The 13,008-nt window shown below is 44.6% G+C and overlaps 1 protein-coding gene across 2 annotated transcripts in view; it reads left to right on the top strand.

The window, feature by feature from the left end:
* Positions 1–12,309, top strand: part of LOC149321709 (tetraspanin-17-like) — a 32,936-nt gene extending 20,627 nt beyond the window's left edge. Inside the window, exons 3-8 of one of the 2 annotated variants that reach the window (XM_089500861.1) lie at positions 1,988–2,134; positions 3,262–3,432; positions 6,733–6,858; positions 7,717–7,764; positions 8,108–8,224; positions 10,755–12,309. In XM_089500861.1, coding sequence (XP_089356987.1) covers positions 1,988–2,134; positions 3,262–3,432; positions 6,733–6,858; positions 7,717–7,764; positions 8,108–8,224; positions 10,755–10,820 — 675 coding nt within the window. In that variant the 3' untranslated portion in view covers positions 10,821–12,309. The remainder of the gene's footprint in view (positions 1–1,987; positions 2,135–3,261; positions 3,433–6,732; positions 6,859–7,716; positions 7,765–8,107; positions 8,225–10,754) is intronic. The other variant, XM_089500870.1, reaches the window with a different exon arrangement.
* Positions 12,310–13,008: the final 699 nt, after the last annotated feature.

The raw sequence follows: 13,008 nt of genomic DNA, 5'->3' as shown, positions 1-13,008 counted from the left end.
AGTGTTTGTGGTACGGTTGGAGTGACCCTCAGGTCCCTTTGGTTAGGAGAGGGACAGGAAGGAGGGATAGATATTACGTATCGATCTCGCCTTCCCCTGTAACGCTGGTCCACACTCCTACCGCCATACCTCCCCCTGCCCCACACTACCTCAATGGGAGCTCCGCTCGTGCAAGGAGGATTACCCTCTGCCTCCCCAGCCAAAACATTCCCCACAGCCATATCCTTCCCCTTCCCCCACAGTGCAGCACTGAGGACAGAGAAAAGACACCGCAGTCATTCTCTGTCTAAATGCTGGCACGGGTGTGTCTCCCTTGCCCTCGCGCAGTCACTGATAAACGCAACTGCGTGGCTGTGGAGGAGCGAGTGTCCGGAACAGTCCGTGGGCGGCTCCTGGGCCGGTGCGCAGTTGCGCACCTCTAACAACCCAGGAGACCACCCGGCAGCAACAAACACAGCTCCAAGCCGAAGTCCGGGAGGCAAGGGGGCGTGACGGAGGAGGAGACCAGGCAGCCCAGCTTTATTTGTGCCGCTCTCACCGTCGCACCCTCTCTCCGCCTTCCCCCCAGGTGTTCCAAATTCCGCTCCCCGGCCGCTGCAAGGACACACTGGGATGGAAAAATGTCCGGAACAGTCCGTGGGCGGCTCCTGGGCCGGTGCACAGTTGCGCACCTCTAACAACCCAGGGGACCGCCCGGCAGCAACAAACACAGCTCCAAGCAGAAGTCCGGAAGGCAAGGGGGCGTGATGGAGGAGGAGACCAGGTAGCCCGGCTTTATGTGTGCCGCTCTCACCGTCGCACCCTCTCTCCGCCTTCCCCCCAGGTGTTCCAAATTCCGCTCCCCGGCCGCTGCAAGGACACGCTGGGATGGAAAAATGTCCGGAACAGTCCGTGGGCGGCTCCTGGGCCGGTGCACAGTTGCGCACCTCTAACAACCCAGGGGACCGCCCGGCAGCAACAAACACAGCTCCAAGCAGAAGTCCGGAAGGCAAGGGGGCATGATGGAGGAGGAGACCAGGTAGCCCGGCTTTATGTGTGCCGCTCTCACCGTCGCACCCTCTCTCTGCCTTCCCCCCAGGTGTTCCAAATTCCGCTCCCCGGCCGCTGCAAGGACACGCTGGGATGGAAAAATGTCCGGAACAGTCCGTGGGCGGCTCCTGGGCCGGTGCACAGTTGCGCACCTCTAACAACCCAGGGGACCGCCCGGCAGCAACAAACACAGCTCCAAGCAGAAGTCCGGAAGGCAAGGGGGCGTGATGGAGGAGGAGACCAGGTAGCCCGGCTTTATGTGTGCCGCTCTCACCGTCGCACCCTCTCTCCGCCTTCCCCCCAGGTGTTCCAAATTCCGCTCCCCGGCCACTGCAAGGACACGCTGGGATGGAAAAATGTCCGGAACAGTCCGTGGGCGGCTCCTGGGCCGGTGCGCAGTTGCGCACCTCTAACAACCCAGGAGACCGCCCGGCAGCAACAAACACAGCTCCAAGCAGAAGTCCGGGAGGCAAGGGGGCGTGACGGAGGAGGAGACCAGGCAGCCCGGCTTTATGTGCGCCGCTCTCACCATCGCACCCTCTCTCCGCCTTCCCCCCAGGTGTTCCAGATTCCGCTCCCCGGCCGCTGCAAGGACACGCTGGGATGGAAAAAAGGCACAGGCACAAACACAGAAGCCTCAGCTTGGCTTGGAGCTGGCTGGTGGTGATGCAGCAGGGCAGAAGAAGCCTCAGAGGCCTTGGCCCCGCCCCCTGTCCAAGTTCCTTGCCTCAGCTGCTGCCCAGATGGTAAAGGCACAGGCACAAACACAGGAGCCTCAGCTTGGCTTCTGTTCACACATACAGCCTGCTTATTCATAGCTATTAAAAGTCTGTTCCTAAGCACTTCACTTCATGCATCTGTTGAGGCAGATGTAAACCAACTTCTTCTTTTGCTCCCTTTAGTCTCAAAGGGCCTGCAACATCCCTTTGCATACTCACCTTCCTTGTTCTCTCTCTAGGGTGTGCTTTCCAATCTGTCCACCATCACAGACCTGGGTGGCTTTGATCCTGTTTGGCTCTTCCTTGTAGTTGGAGTGGTGATGTTTGTGCTGGGATTTGCTGGCTGCATTGGGGCCCTGAGGGAGAATACATTCCTGCTCAAATTTGTAAGTGATTTGCTTTTTCTTCCTTCCTTTCTGAATGGTTAGCACACCTTTCCCAGTCAGTTGCCATCCAGGTATGTTGAACTAAAACCTCCTACCGCCTCAGCCTGCATGGTTGAGAAAGGCTCATATAACAACTCAGGAACTTCACACCTCTGGTTCATATCTCACCTTAAGTATGAACACTGGATTGCCATAGTCAGCCGTTCTCTCACACAGCTTCAGCCTACTTCCTTTTTGATATAGAGGAGAGAATGATTGGCCTACCGTATATGACTGCTGAGCTGGTGAATGCAGAGTGCTTTAAGCCCTTAGAAAACACATCTTAGTTTTATTTAGTAATCATCTTATTTCTAATCCTTCCTCACTTAGCCATGGAAATGAAGGCAGGAGGTTAGAGCAGTGCTGAGTAACTTGTGGCACTCCAGATGATCCCTTACCATGGTCTGCGATATCTAGGACTGATGGGAGTTGCATGTTCCCCATCTCAGGCTTAAGGGGAGCTGTGCCCAGGCATTGCTGCTCACTAAAACAACTGGATTTTCCTTTGGTACAGTAGGAATAATTAGCACAAGCTGTAGAAAGAAAATTGGGTCTATTGCTTCAAATAAAAGAATTTCACAGGCAGCATGTGCCTTAGTATGACGGAAGTTTAATATAAAGGTATAGAATGAGGAATAAAATAGGGTTTGAATCTCTTATACTCATATTTTGTTTCTGATACTGTTGCTGGATTTTTTTCTCTTCTGAATTTTCCTGGGAAATTGGGGTTGGGTTCAGAATGTTTTAACTTAACTTCCTTATATTGTAGTGGGAGGCATATTCCTGTATAGTGACCAGAGGGAGTGCACTGTAGCAGTACTGAAGGATGAACGTAGTATTCTTAGATACCATGGGAATTTGGAGACTTCCTAGTGACACATTCATTTTGCTTGATTTTTTTCTGATATGTACAATCCACTTGCTAACAAAGTTATTACAGCAACCTAATTCCATGTGAGCAGTGGATCCATGTGAGCTGTAGTCAGGATGAGGGTGAACCTTTTCCTGAAGGGGGAATAGCACACTTGTTCTACACTGTCATTGGATGTCCAGGTTTCATTGGTCTTGCACTTGGTTTTGCCCCTCAGTTCTCAGTGTTCCTGGGGCTCATCTTTTTTCTGGAGCTGACGGCAGGTGTCCTGGCCTTCATCTTCAAGGACTGGATCAAAGACCAGCTCAACTTCTTCATCAACAACAATGTCAAGGCCTACCGTGATGACATCGACCTCCAGAACCTCATAGACTTTGCTCAGGAATATGTGAGTTGTAGAAGCTGCATGGACAACATGCAGGCTCTTAGTTGCAGTCAGGTTTGAGTCAGGCTGTTGTATGAAAAGTCCTTGTTTCTCACATGACAGACCTGGAAACCAGGACTTTCTTCAGAATGTCCACTTCTATAGAGAGTGCACATTGCAACTCCAGAATTTTCTGAGAATTGTCCCTGAAGAAGGCCAGTTGGTGATGAAGCTGAAACGCATGGGGCTTTTAAAGAAATAAACTTTTTTAATATTGCACAGCATGTGGGACTTTGTCTCCTTTTATTCTTCCAATGTGAATATATGCTTTCCAGTTTTTTGTTCTGTTCCAGACTTGGAAACCAAGTCAGGCTTTGTGTTGTTTGGTCTTCCTGAGTGTCTGAATGCAAACCTTATCTCTGAAGATCCTTCCTATTCCTGCAGTATTAGTGAATACTGAGGCCCAAATCAATATGAAGCAACATTTTAAGATTCACTTTGGATTTTTTAATCCATTTAGGGAATATTCCTCTGAAATTAGCAGGCAGACATAAAGGGATGCAAATTCTTCACATGTACTGAATACAGACAGAGACAGTGAGATTGATCTAAGCCTTACTGCATGGATCGGAAACATGTAGGGCACATGTGACTTACTACAGCTACCCCAAACTTTGTATCACTCTTGTGGTTTTGCAAAATTTGAAGTGGGCTTCTGGCAATTTCTGTTTTAAAGGAGGATTACTGGTGTGGCCCATGACACGTCCCAGGGATATAAAACTTGCCCCCAAAGACATAAAGTTTGGTAGATTACCTGGTGTTTGTCCATCAACTCAGGGAGTGCAAAAGACACACCATTACTTGCATGAGTCCTGTTCACGTGACAGTCATTCCAAATAGTCTTAACTCAGTTCTGGCTCTCTTTTCAGGTGCTTTCATACTGGTGGTTTCTTTTGTAACCCAACATTTGCTCTTCTAGAATTGCAGTTTGCACTCAACATTTCTGGGATGTAGTACTTTTTTAGAGCATACCAGTCCACATACTGTGTTCCACCACATAAGTGGCATGCCATGGCCATTCAGGCAAGGGAAGGGTAACTTACCTGAGTGTGTTCTTCCCCTCATCTGTCCTTTAATTTACTCTTTAAAATTATTTAAGTGCAAGTATTTTTTTTAAAAAAAAATAGGTGCTGTTGTGTGATTACTTCCATAGTGGGTTTTTTAAAGGTTGGCAAAAAGTGTTTTAGTGTTAATTAAAACATCAGCAAAAGAATAAAAATAAACAACATAGTGCTAAGATGGTGTCAGCCGGTTAGACGGCATGTTGGCTTTTTTCATTAATCAGTATTTAAAATTGCTGTGCTGAAGTGCCTTTCAATTTAAGGGCTTCTGTGTGAATATTGAAACAAATGACAAGAAAGTGTTGGTTTTAGTGCAAATTACAAGGTGAGTGTAAAAAACTGAACATTCTGATAGAATGGCACCTGTGGAAAAGATGTATCAGAGTAGATGCATGTTGATAGGATCATCTGGACAGCCTTTCACTGTGCATGTCAAAACTGGAAGTGCATGTTTTGCACAAGTATTGTGGAATAACTACACTATATCTGTTCATACTTTACAAGCCATCTACATTACATTGTCATCAAAGCTTTGTTTCTCTGTAGTTTTTCCCAATCTCTTTTCAGACCCAAGAAACAGCAGAACAGTAAATTATGGCTATTACCTTTCCTGTTAGCAGCATTTTATCAGCATATGTTTCAGTTAATCACTTAATTTTCACTAAAATTTTTGCCTACATTTTCTTGCAGGGGGGGGGGTCACTAAAATATTGCATAATACAGTTTTAGTGAAAACAAAACATTTCAGTGCAATTTTTAAAAAACACTGGTTTAAAATGCCACCACCACAGTGCCTTTCCAAGCTGCACTATTTTAGCACTGGATAGTTGTTTGTCAATCTTTTAATTATTGCTAAACACTTTTTAATCTACATTTTTTAAAAAGTGTAAAAAATAATAGTGATTTAAAAAAACAATTTTATTAGTTCTAAAAACTAAACAGAAAATGATTTTAAAAATGTCTTGCTCAGAATTTGGATTTTCAGGACTATACTAATACAGTTGGAACACACTGGGATCTAGATATACAAAAATGCTGTACCCTATGTTTTCATATAGCTCAGAGCAGAAGAAGAGTGATTGGGTGGTAGTAGGAGATTGCCCAGGAGCCAGTGTGGTGTAGTGGTTTGAGCGTTGAACTATGACTCTGGAGATCAGGGTTCAAGTCCTTGCTTGGCCATAGAAACCCACTGCATGACTGTGGGTCAGTCACACACTGTCAGCCCTGTGATAGGGTTGCCTTAGGGTTGTGACTTGAAGGCACACAACAACAGAAGAGATTGCCATCCTAGAAAAACCCCATGTGTTTCTCTCTCTTTTTGTTAAGGTGGGAAGAATAGTGTTGACTGTGATCAACACTTGCAGCAATTGTGCCATTGTTCCATTCTTTTTCAAAAAGTTTAATTTTCTCCCTCTTTCAGCAAAAACAGATGGACAAGAGGGAAAACACAGGAAAATGACAGTTTGATACCAGTGTTATGTAGATGCCCTATAAAAAGCAAATGTACAACACAAAAGTATTCCAAAGCAAACAGCTGGTATAAAAGCACCTCTTGCTCTCTGTGGGATTAGAATGGTCAATGTTCTTGGCCCAAGCCAGACGTCACCCTGCCATCTGGTGGCTGATGATGAAGGTGCACTATTGCACACATGCTTCCTGTACACATCATATATGGGATGCAGTGGCTCAAGTGGTTAAGACACTGACTCTGTTGATTGCAAGATGAGCAGGTTGGCAGTTCGAGGCCCGGGTGCTGCATGATGGGGTGAGCTCCTATCACTAGTCCCACCTTCTGCCAACCTAGCAGTTTGAAAGCATGCAAATGCAAGTAGATAAATAGGTAGCACTTCTCAGTGGGAAGGTAACAGTGTTTGATGGAGTCATGCTGGCCACATAACCATCAGAGTAGTCCTCGGACAATGCTGGCTCTTCGGCTTAGAAATGGAGATGAGCACTGCCCCCTACAGTCAGTTACGACTAGACATTCATGTCACGGGACTACCTTTACCTTTATCTTTTTTAGACATCATATAAAAGGACACTGAACTGATGTGTCTCATGTAAGATTTTTGCCCTCAAGGAGCCCTTTGTCAGGAACAGTTCTGCCAGTCTTGGCCATGTCCATATTATGCATTAGTGCTACAGATGTGTGATGGATTTCAGCACATTTGTCCCAGTCTAACACTGTACCCTGTGAATGCAGTGGTCTTGCTGTGGAGCACATGGACCTAATGATTGGAATCTCAACATTTATTTCAACTGCACTGACTCCAATCCCAGCAGGGAACGCTGTGGGGTGCCCTTTTCATGCTGTGTCAAGGATCCTGCGGTAAGAAGCTGAGAAAAGAAGGATGAGTAATCAGCCATAAATAACCTCAGGAACAGCCTGTGGTGTGGTGGTGGTGGTGGAAGATTCTGTGTTTCTTGTCCCTTGTAGGTCTAACATATGTCTAGAGAGCATTCCAGATTTAGATTTAATGCAGAAATTACCAAAGAGTGTGGATGACTGCCTAGGATAGGACATGGGAAATTGGTGCCTTCCAGCTATTTAGGACCGCAGCTCCCATAATCCCTGACCTTGCTGCTGGGACTAGAGAGGGTTGTAGTCCAGTAATATGGGGGGGGGGGCACCCCAAAAATAAATTCCAAAAAACAAACCTTGACTTTACCATTTTATATAAGGGACACCATTATTGTATATCATTTGCTGATTTGCTGATTTAAAAAAAATGTTAATATAAATGCATGTTTCTGAGGCTTCTATAGACAATTGCCCCCCAAAGGCCCCGGCGGCAATCGGCGGCAGGACCAGGCTGGGGCTGGTCCCAAGGCCTCGCCGGGCCGCATCCGGCCCGCGGGCCGCAGGTTGCCTACCCCTGATGTATATCATGGGACTTGAACAGCCATGAATATTGGTATCCAAAGGGGATCCTGGAACCAAACACCAGTGGATACCAAGGGCCCACTGTAACTCCATACAGTGCACTGGCATAGCTATATGTATCATGGATGGTGGTAGAGTGTGCGACTGCAGGTTGCAAGTGACCTGTTTTGAGGGATGTGGAGGACATAGGAAAGGCTAGAGAGATTTAAGGGAGAAACAGTGCATCCCTTTTTGGAAAAAGTGGTTAGGGAGAATGCCAGAGAAAATTTGGTTAGCTTGTATCTGCTCTTTTTCCCCTCCCAGGAAGATGTTCTCAACACACAGTGTGGCTATGACGTCCGCCTTAAACTGGTGAGTTAGATTGATGTAGTGAGTGGAGTCAGGTGGCTGTGCTTTCTGAAATGACCTCGCAGGATGAGATGCTGATTAGGGGCAGAGATCAGCAAACAAGATTGGGCTGATGCGTGCTCTGAACTGGGAATTGTGGCATTGGATCCAGATGGTTGCTCTGTGCTGAGAACATGAAACAAAAAAATATTTAGGTTACTGGATCAAGGACACATGAAGGGAACTACCTAAGCTAACTGTCTGAGCTATAGCAGTTTTCTTCTCTGGGGGTGGGAGAAGGCTGTGTTCTGCTGCCTGTATGTTCTGGGCCTGTTCCTATACTGTACATTCTTTTGCTTTTCCACAGGAGCTGGAGCAGCAGAGCTTCATCCATACCAAAGGATGTGCTGGTCAATTTGAGAAATGGGTCCAGGACAACCTCATTGTAGTGTCCGGGGCCTTTGTGGGTGTTGCATTGCTCCAGGTATAAGTCCCTGTGATTCTGTTGTTGTTTTCTTCCCATGGCAGTGACTTCTGGGCTGCAAAACTTTATAAAATGTATCCCCGCACATTTTCCCCGGGGGGGTGGCAGATCTGCACCATCTAGTTTTGGGTTAATCCGAAATGAGAAAAGGATTGTGGGAAAAATTGCTCAGACCAAAGTGGGGGTCAGTCTGTTCCCCACTACCACAGCTTGGAAAAATTACTTTTTCTGATTTCAGCTCTCAAAATCCCCCAGCCTGGAGTAGTCTGGGAGTTGTAATCCAAAAAAGTAAATTTTCTAAGCTCTGCATCATTCCCATAGCTTACCCAAATGGGCCACATGTTCTGATCTTCCTGCTCCCTAAAATGGCATAAAGCAGAAAATGGAGAAGTCATCACTGGTTGCATTCAGGTTATTTGCTTTTGCTGTTGTTCTTAACTGCCCTTGAGTTGACGCCAGCTCATGGGGACCCTGTGCAGGAGACTTCTCAAAGCCCCCCTGACCTCTGCTGCTTTGTTTAGGTCCTGCTGGCTCAGGCCCATGACCTCCCTGATTGAGTCTGTTCATCTGGACTGTGGTCTTCCTCTCTTTCTACTGCCTTCTATCTTCCCCAGCATCATTGTGTTTTCTAACAATTCATACCTTCTCATTATGTGGCCAAAGTACAACAGCCTCTGTTTTGTCATCTTGGCTTCTTTCTTCTGCCCTTCTCCAGGCGTGGGACCCAAAGTGGCTTACAACATAGATTAGAACAAATAACAACTAAAACTTAATAATAATAAAGTTCTGATTGCTAATTTGACTGTATATGAATCCCATAATTCTAGTTTGCCAGAGCACTGGAAATGGCCAAAAAAAAGTGTGTATTGGGGTGGAAGTTAGGTTGTTTTCCTGTTTCCTTTGGGGTGTTGCTCTGTGGTGCAGATGAATGGGGACTTAATTTTTTTTGCCACACATATGAACTAGGGAGCTATTCAGTCACAAGAAGCAGGAGTCTCCATTTGAGGTGAATGAATAAGATTGCTTTGTCCACCACTACAAGGCTGTATTTTTCTTGCAGTGAAGTTTAAAAATCATTCCTTTGTCCATCAAATGTATCATACTGTTCCTTTGAATATCAAGGGTCTCACCATTTCCAATGTAGCTCAAAACATACCAGTGACTGTTGATTGTTAAGTATCAGTGTGTATGTTTGTGTGATGATCCTCAAAACAGATTGATCCTCAGAACAAGACACATTGGACTCCTTCCTTGCAAGATGCTTCTTGTGACAGAGATATTCTAATAAAAGACCAAAAAATGACCTGTTTACAAATATATTTTCCAGTTAGCAGGAAGTGATTATCTAATTATTATTATTATTATTATTACTATTTTTATTTATATATCCCACCTCTTCCAAGGATCGAAGTGGGATTACATCATTAAAATAATACAATACAGTCCAAGTAATCAATAAAATACTAATACTGAATTACACATCATTATTAGTTCCTTAAAATATCCAATCATCAAATCATATACCATTATCTACCTTTCAGTGCACAGGATTTAGTCATATTATCCCCCAGACAAAATCAGAGCATATCTCAAGATGGTGAAATAATAGATTTGTTTTAGTTCAAAATAAACCCAATTTATTTTGGTCCAGATTATTTGGGATTTTTTTAGTCAGGTGCTGTAAAAATGGGCAGTACATAAAATGAACTTTATATATTAAAATAATTAAAAGGAAAAATGAAACAAATGGATGCAGATTGCATTAGAACCTGTGTATACTCACTTGTATGAGAATTGTCTAAAGGGATATCTGAAAATACAGTCTCTGAGACCAGAACAATCAGTGACTATGTATTGTTTGAAAGTGCTCTCTCTTTATTAGAGATTGTCAGTGTGTGCTCTCTATTTTTCTCATAGTTGTTGCCATATAAATCCAGCCTGCATGAAGGAAACATAAGGTGCCCTCTTCCACTTGCAGGTACCATTAATGGTAGTGAGGCATGGAACCCCTGGAAAGTTCTCTTGTCTATGCACACTTGGAAGGAATACAATGATTCATTGACATTTGTGTGGCTTGTACAAAATAATGTCCCAGTAAATCATACCCAATAATAATCAGAGAAAAAGGAGTTGTGCAGCTTAGATTTTCTGCTTCATTCCACCAAAACCTCTTGAGCCAATTCTACATTCCCAGTTGTAGCTGCCTTCTTAAATGGTCTAAGCAGAGAGGAAAGGTGGATTTGAGGCTTCCTTCACTCTGCTTCCATTCTAGAACCAGCTTTCAGGTCTCAGTTACAATTGTCATTTTATTGGCAGAACAAAGGTGGTCAAATCCCCTCACTCACTCCTGTCATCAGGTAGTGATGGTGGTGGTGGTGGAGGTGGATGTGATGACAATGATGTATTGCGGGCTGTGCAAATAAAAGTGAAATCAATAAGCCTGTAGATAGTGCCAGGATTGCAATATTGTTATATAGGTGTGTGCCTCTTGTTCTCCTTTACATGCATCATCTTCTCCTTTGTATTTCAGATCTTTGGCATCTGTTTGGCCCAAAATCTAGTGAGCGACATTAATGCTGTGAAAGCCAATTGGTAACACCAGAACAGAAGCTCTGCTGTCTCCCACAGACTTACAGCAACCTCAAGGACAGAAGCCACTATCCCAGCCATGACCACTAGGTGCTGCTGTGCCATCAACCAGCTATGTTTGTGTGCAGCCGTGCGTACAGGCATGCATGTTTGTAGCCAGCACGACCAGTAATAATGGCTGCCCTGTATCCTTACATAGCTTTCTCTTCCAAATTGGGGCCCACGTGCCATATAAGTTGTGGGTAGCTATGTAAATAGTATTTATATAGGGCTTCTGGAGGACTCCTTCCATTGCACTGCAAATATGTGGAGCCATAGGACTGTCACAACTGCGGGCCAGAGACATGGGCCAAATGACAAAAGCAACTCTGCATCTTGGTAGGTTGCTGCAGGAGTCCCATGTGGATGAGGCATGGGGCATATGACTCAACATCGGGAAGCTTCTGGAAGCTATAATCCTGTTTCTGCTGCCTGGAGCAGCCCCTGTACTTCCGTTGTCCCCAAGCATTTACTTGAATTTTCTGTGCTTTTCTCCCCATCTGCTCAGGTCTGCTTTCTGCCAGGGGGGTTGGATTAAGGGGGAGGAAAGGCTGGGATCCCTTGTTCCATGCTTAGAAATGCATTATGGTACTTTATGTGGATTATACTGGGATGGTCTCTTCCTTTTGTGTGGTCAGGGGTTCAAGTCAGAAGGATTATGGATGCGACAAGATGTTACTGTACCTCATTTTTCATAACAACCCTCCCCGCTGTGTTAGTTCTACAGCTGTGTGCATACAGAATGGAGCATAGTGTGTCCAGCAAGAACCCAACACAGTTCCCAACTCAGGCCCACGAACACAGAGACAGTAGAAATAGGTTGAGTTACATGAAAGATTAAACTTGCTCTGACCATGAAGTACTCTTTTGTATATTAGAGGGAATAATGAGCTTAATTACAATTTCTTTAATTCCAAACTTAAAAAATGAACTGTGGTGCAGTCATTTGCTTGTGTGGCAAATATGCAACCCTTGTATGTAATGCCTTTTATGTGTTTATCTGAAATATTAGCTCATGGAGAATATGCTAGTCCTGTTGTCTGAGCTGAACCCAGTTTGGGCAGAGCACTCATGCTTCACGGGTTGACAAGTGACACAGCTGAGAAGGCTTTGGCACATAGCAGGGAAGGGCTCTGTGTATAAATGTATGTCTTAGTTGAATACTACTTTCTTGCACTCTTTCTTGGATGGGATTCTTCCCGCAGTCCCCTTGGACTATGCTGCTAACAGGACTGATTGGATCAATTGGGATTCTGTTGATCCTCTATACCCAATAAAGCAACCCTCTACCTAATAGTTGTTGTGTTCTTTTTACCAGAATGAGCCAAGTTAATTTGTGCATAGTTTGGCTCTATCACACAACCTGCCTTATTCATTCACTGAATTTTTCCTAGAGGTGAACAAAGATATCAAATGATGGTGGGACAGGGACATGGAATGGGGCATGGATGCCCACTCCTAATCTTCTCCTGTTTTTGCATCACTGTTGCTGTCTTTTTTTTTAAATCTGAGAAAATCCATTAAGAGGATAAAACAATATAGCTGCATAAATAGTGTAGGTACTCCTCTCTCTGGAAGTGCTTTTTATGTTGAAAGGAAAGATTTCTTCCTTTCTGGTCCAATTTGTTTTCCTCTCAGTATGGCTTCTTTGCTGTATGAAGCATGTACATGTTACAGAAGGAATGGACAGATTTATGCCTTGTGGGATCCATTCTGTTTTTTCACAAGAACCCCAAAGTCCATATATCCCACCTCTTCCAAGGATCGGAGTGGGATTACATCATTAAAATAATAGAGTACAGTCCAAGCAATCAATAAAATACTAATACTGAATTACACATCACTATTAGTTCCTACAAGAGCCAGCTCTGGAAGAGTACTCTGCACACTTGTAGCACATTCTTATTGCCTTGTTTTTTGTTTGATAATAAATCCCCAATAAAGATAGTTTAGGATAACAGCCTTAGGAATAAAAGACAAGGATGACTGTGAGCATGTGGTCACCCAGGAAATTATTTTCAGTAGCCAAACTGAGCTTTAACACTTTCATACCAGTTTTGCCCTGTAACTTCTCCCCTGCCCCAAACAGCCTACGGAGGAGGACTGAATTTTAATTGCTGATATTGTTAAATGATCAGGATTAGAAGTGTTTGTTG

This window comes from Sceloporus occidentalis, unplaced genomic scaffold (assembly GCF_023333645.1).
Source record: "Sceloporus occidentalis isolate IW3139 unplaced genomic scaffold, rSceOcc1.0.p SCAF_1, whole genome shotgun sequence".
Classification (NCBI taxonomy): Eukaryota; Metazoa; Chordata; class Lepidosauria; order Squamata; family Phrynosomatidae; genus Sceloporus; species Sceloporus occidentalis.
Note: the sequence above shows the minus strand (reverse complement) of the source record. Positions and strands in the feature narration are given on the sequence as shown.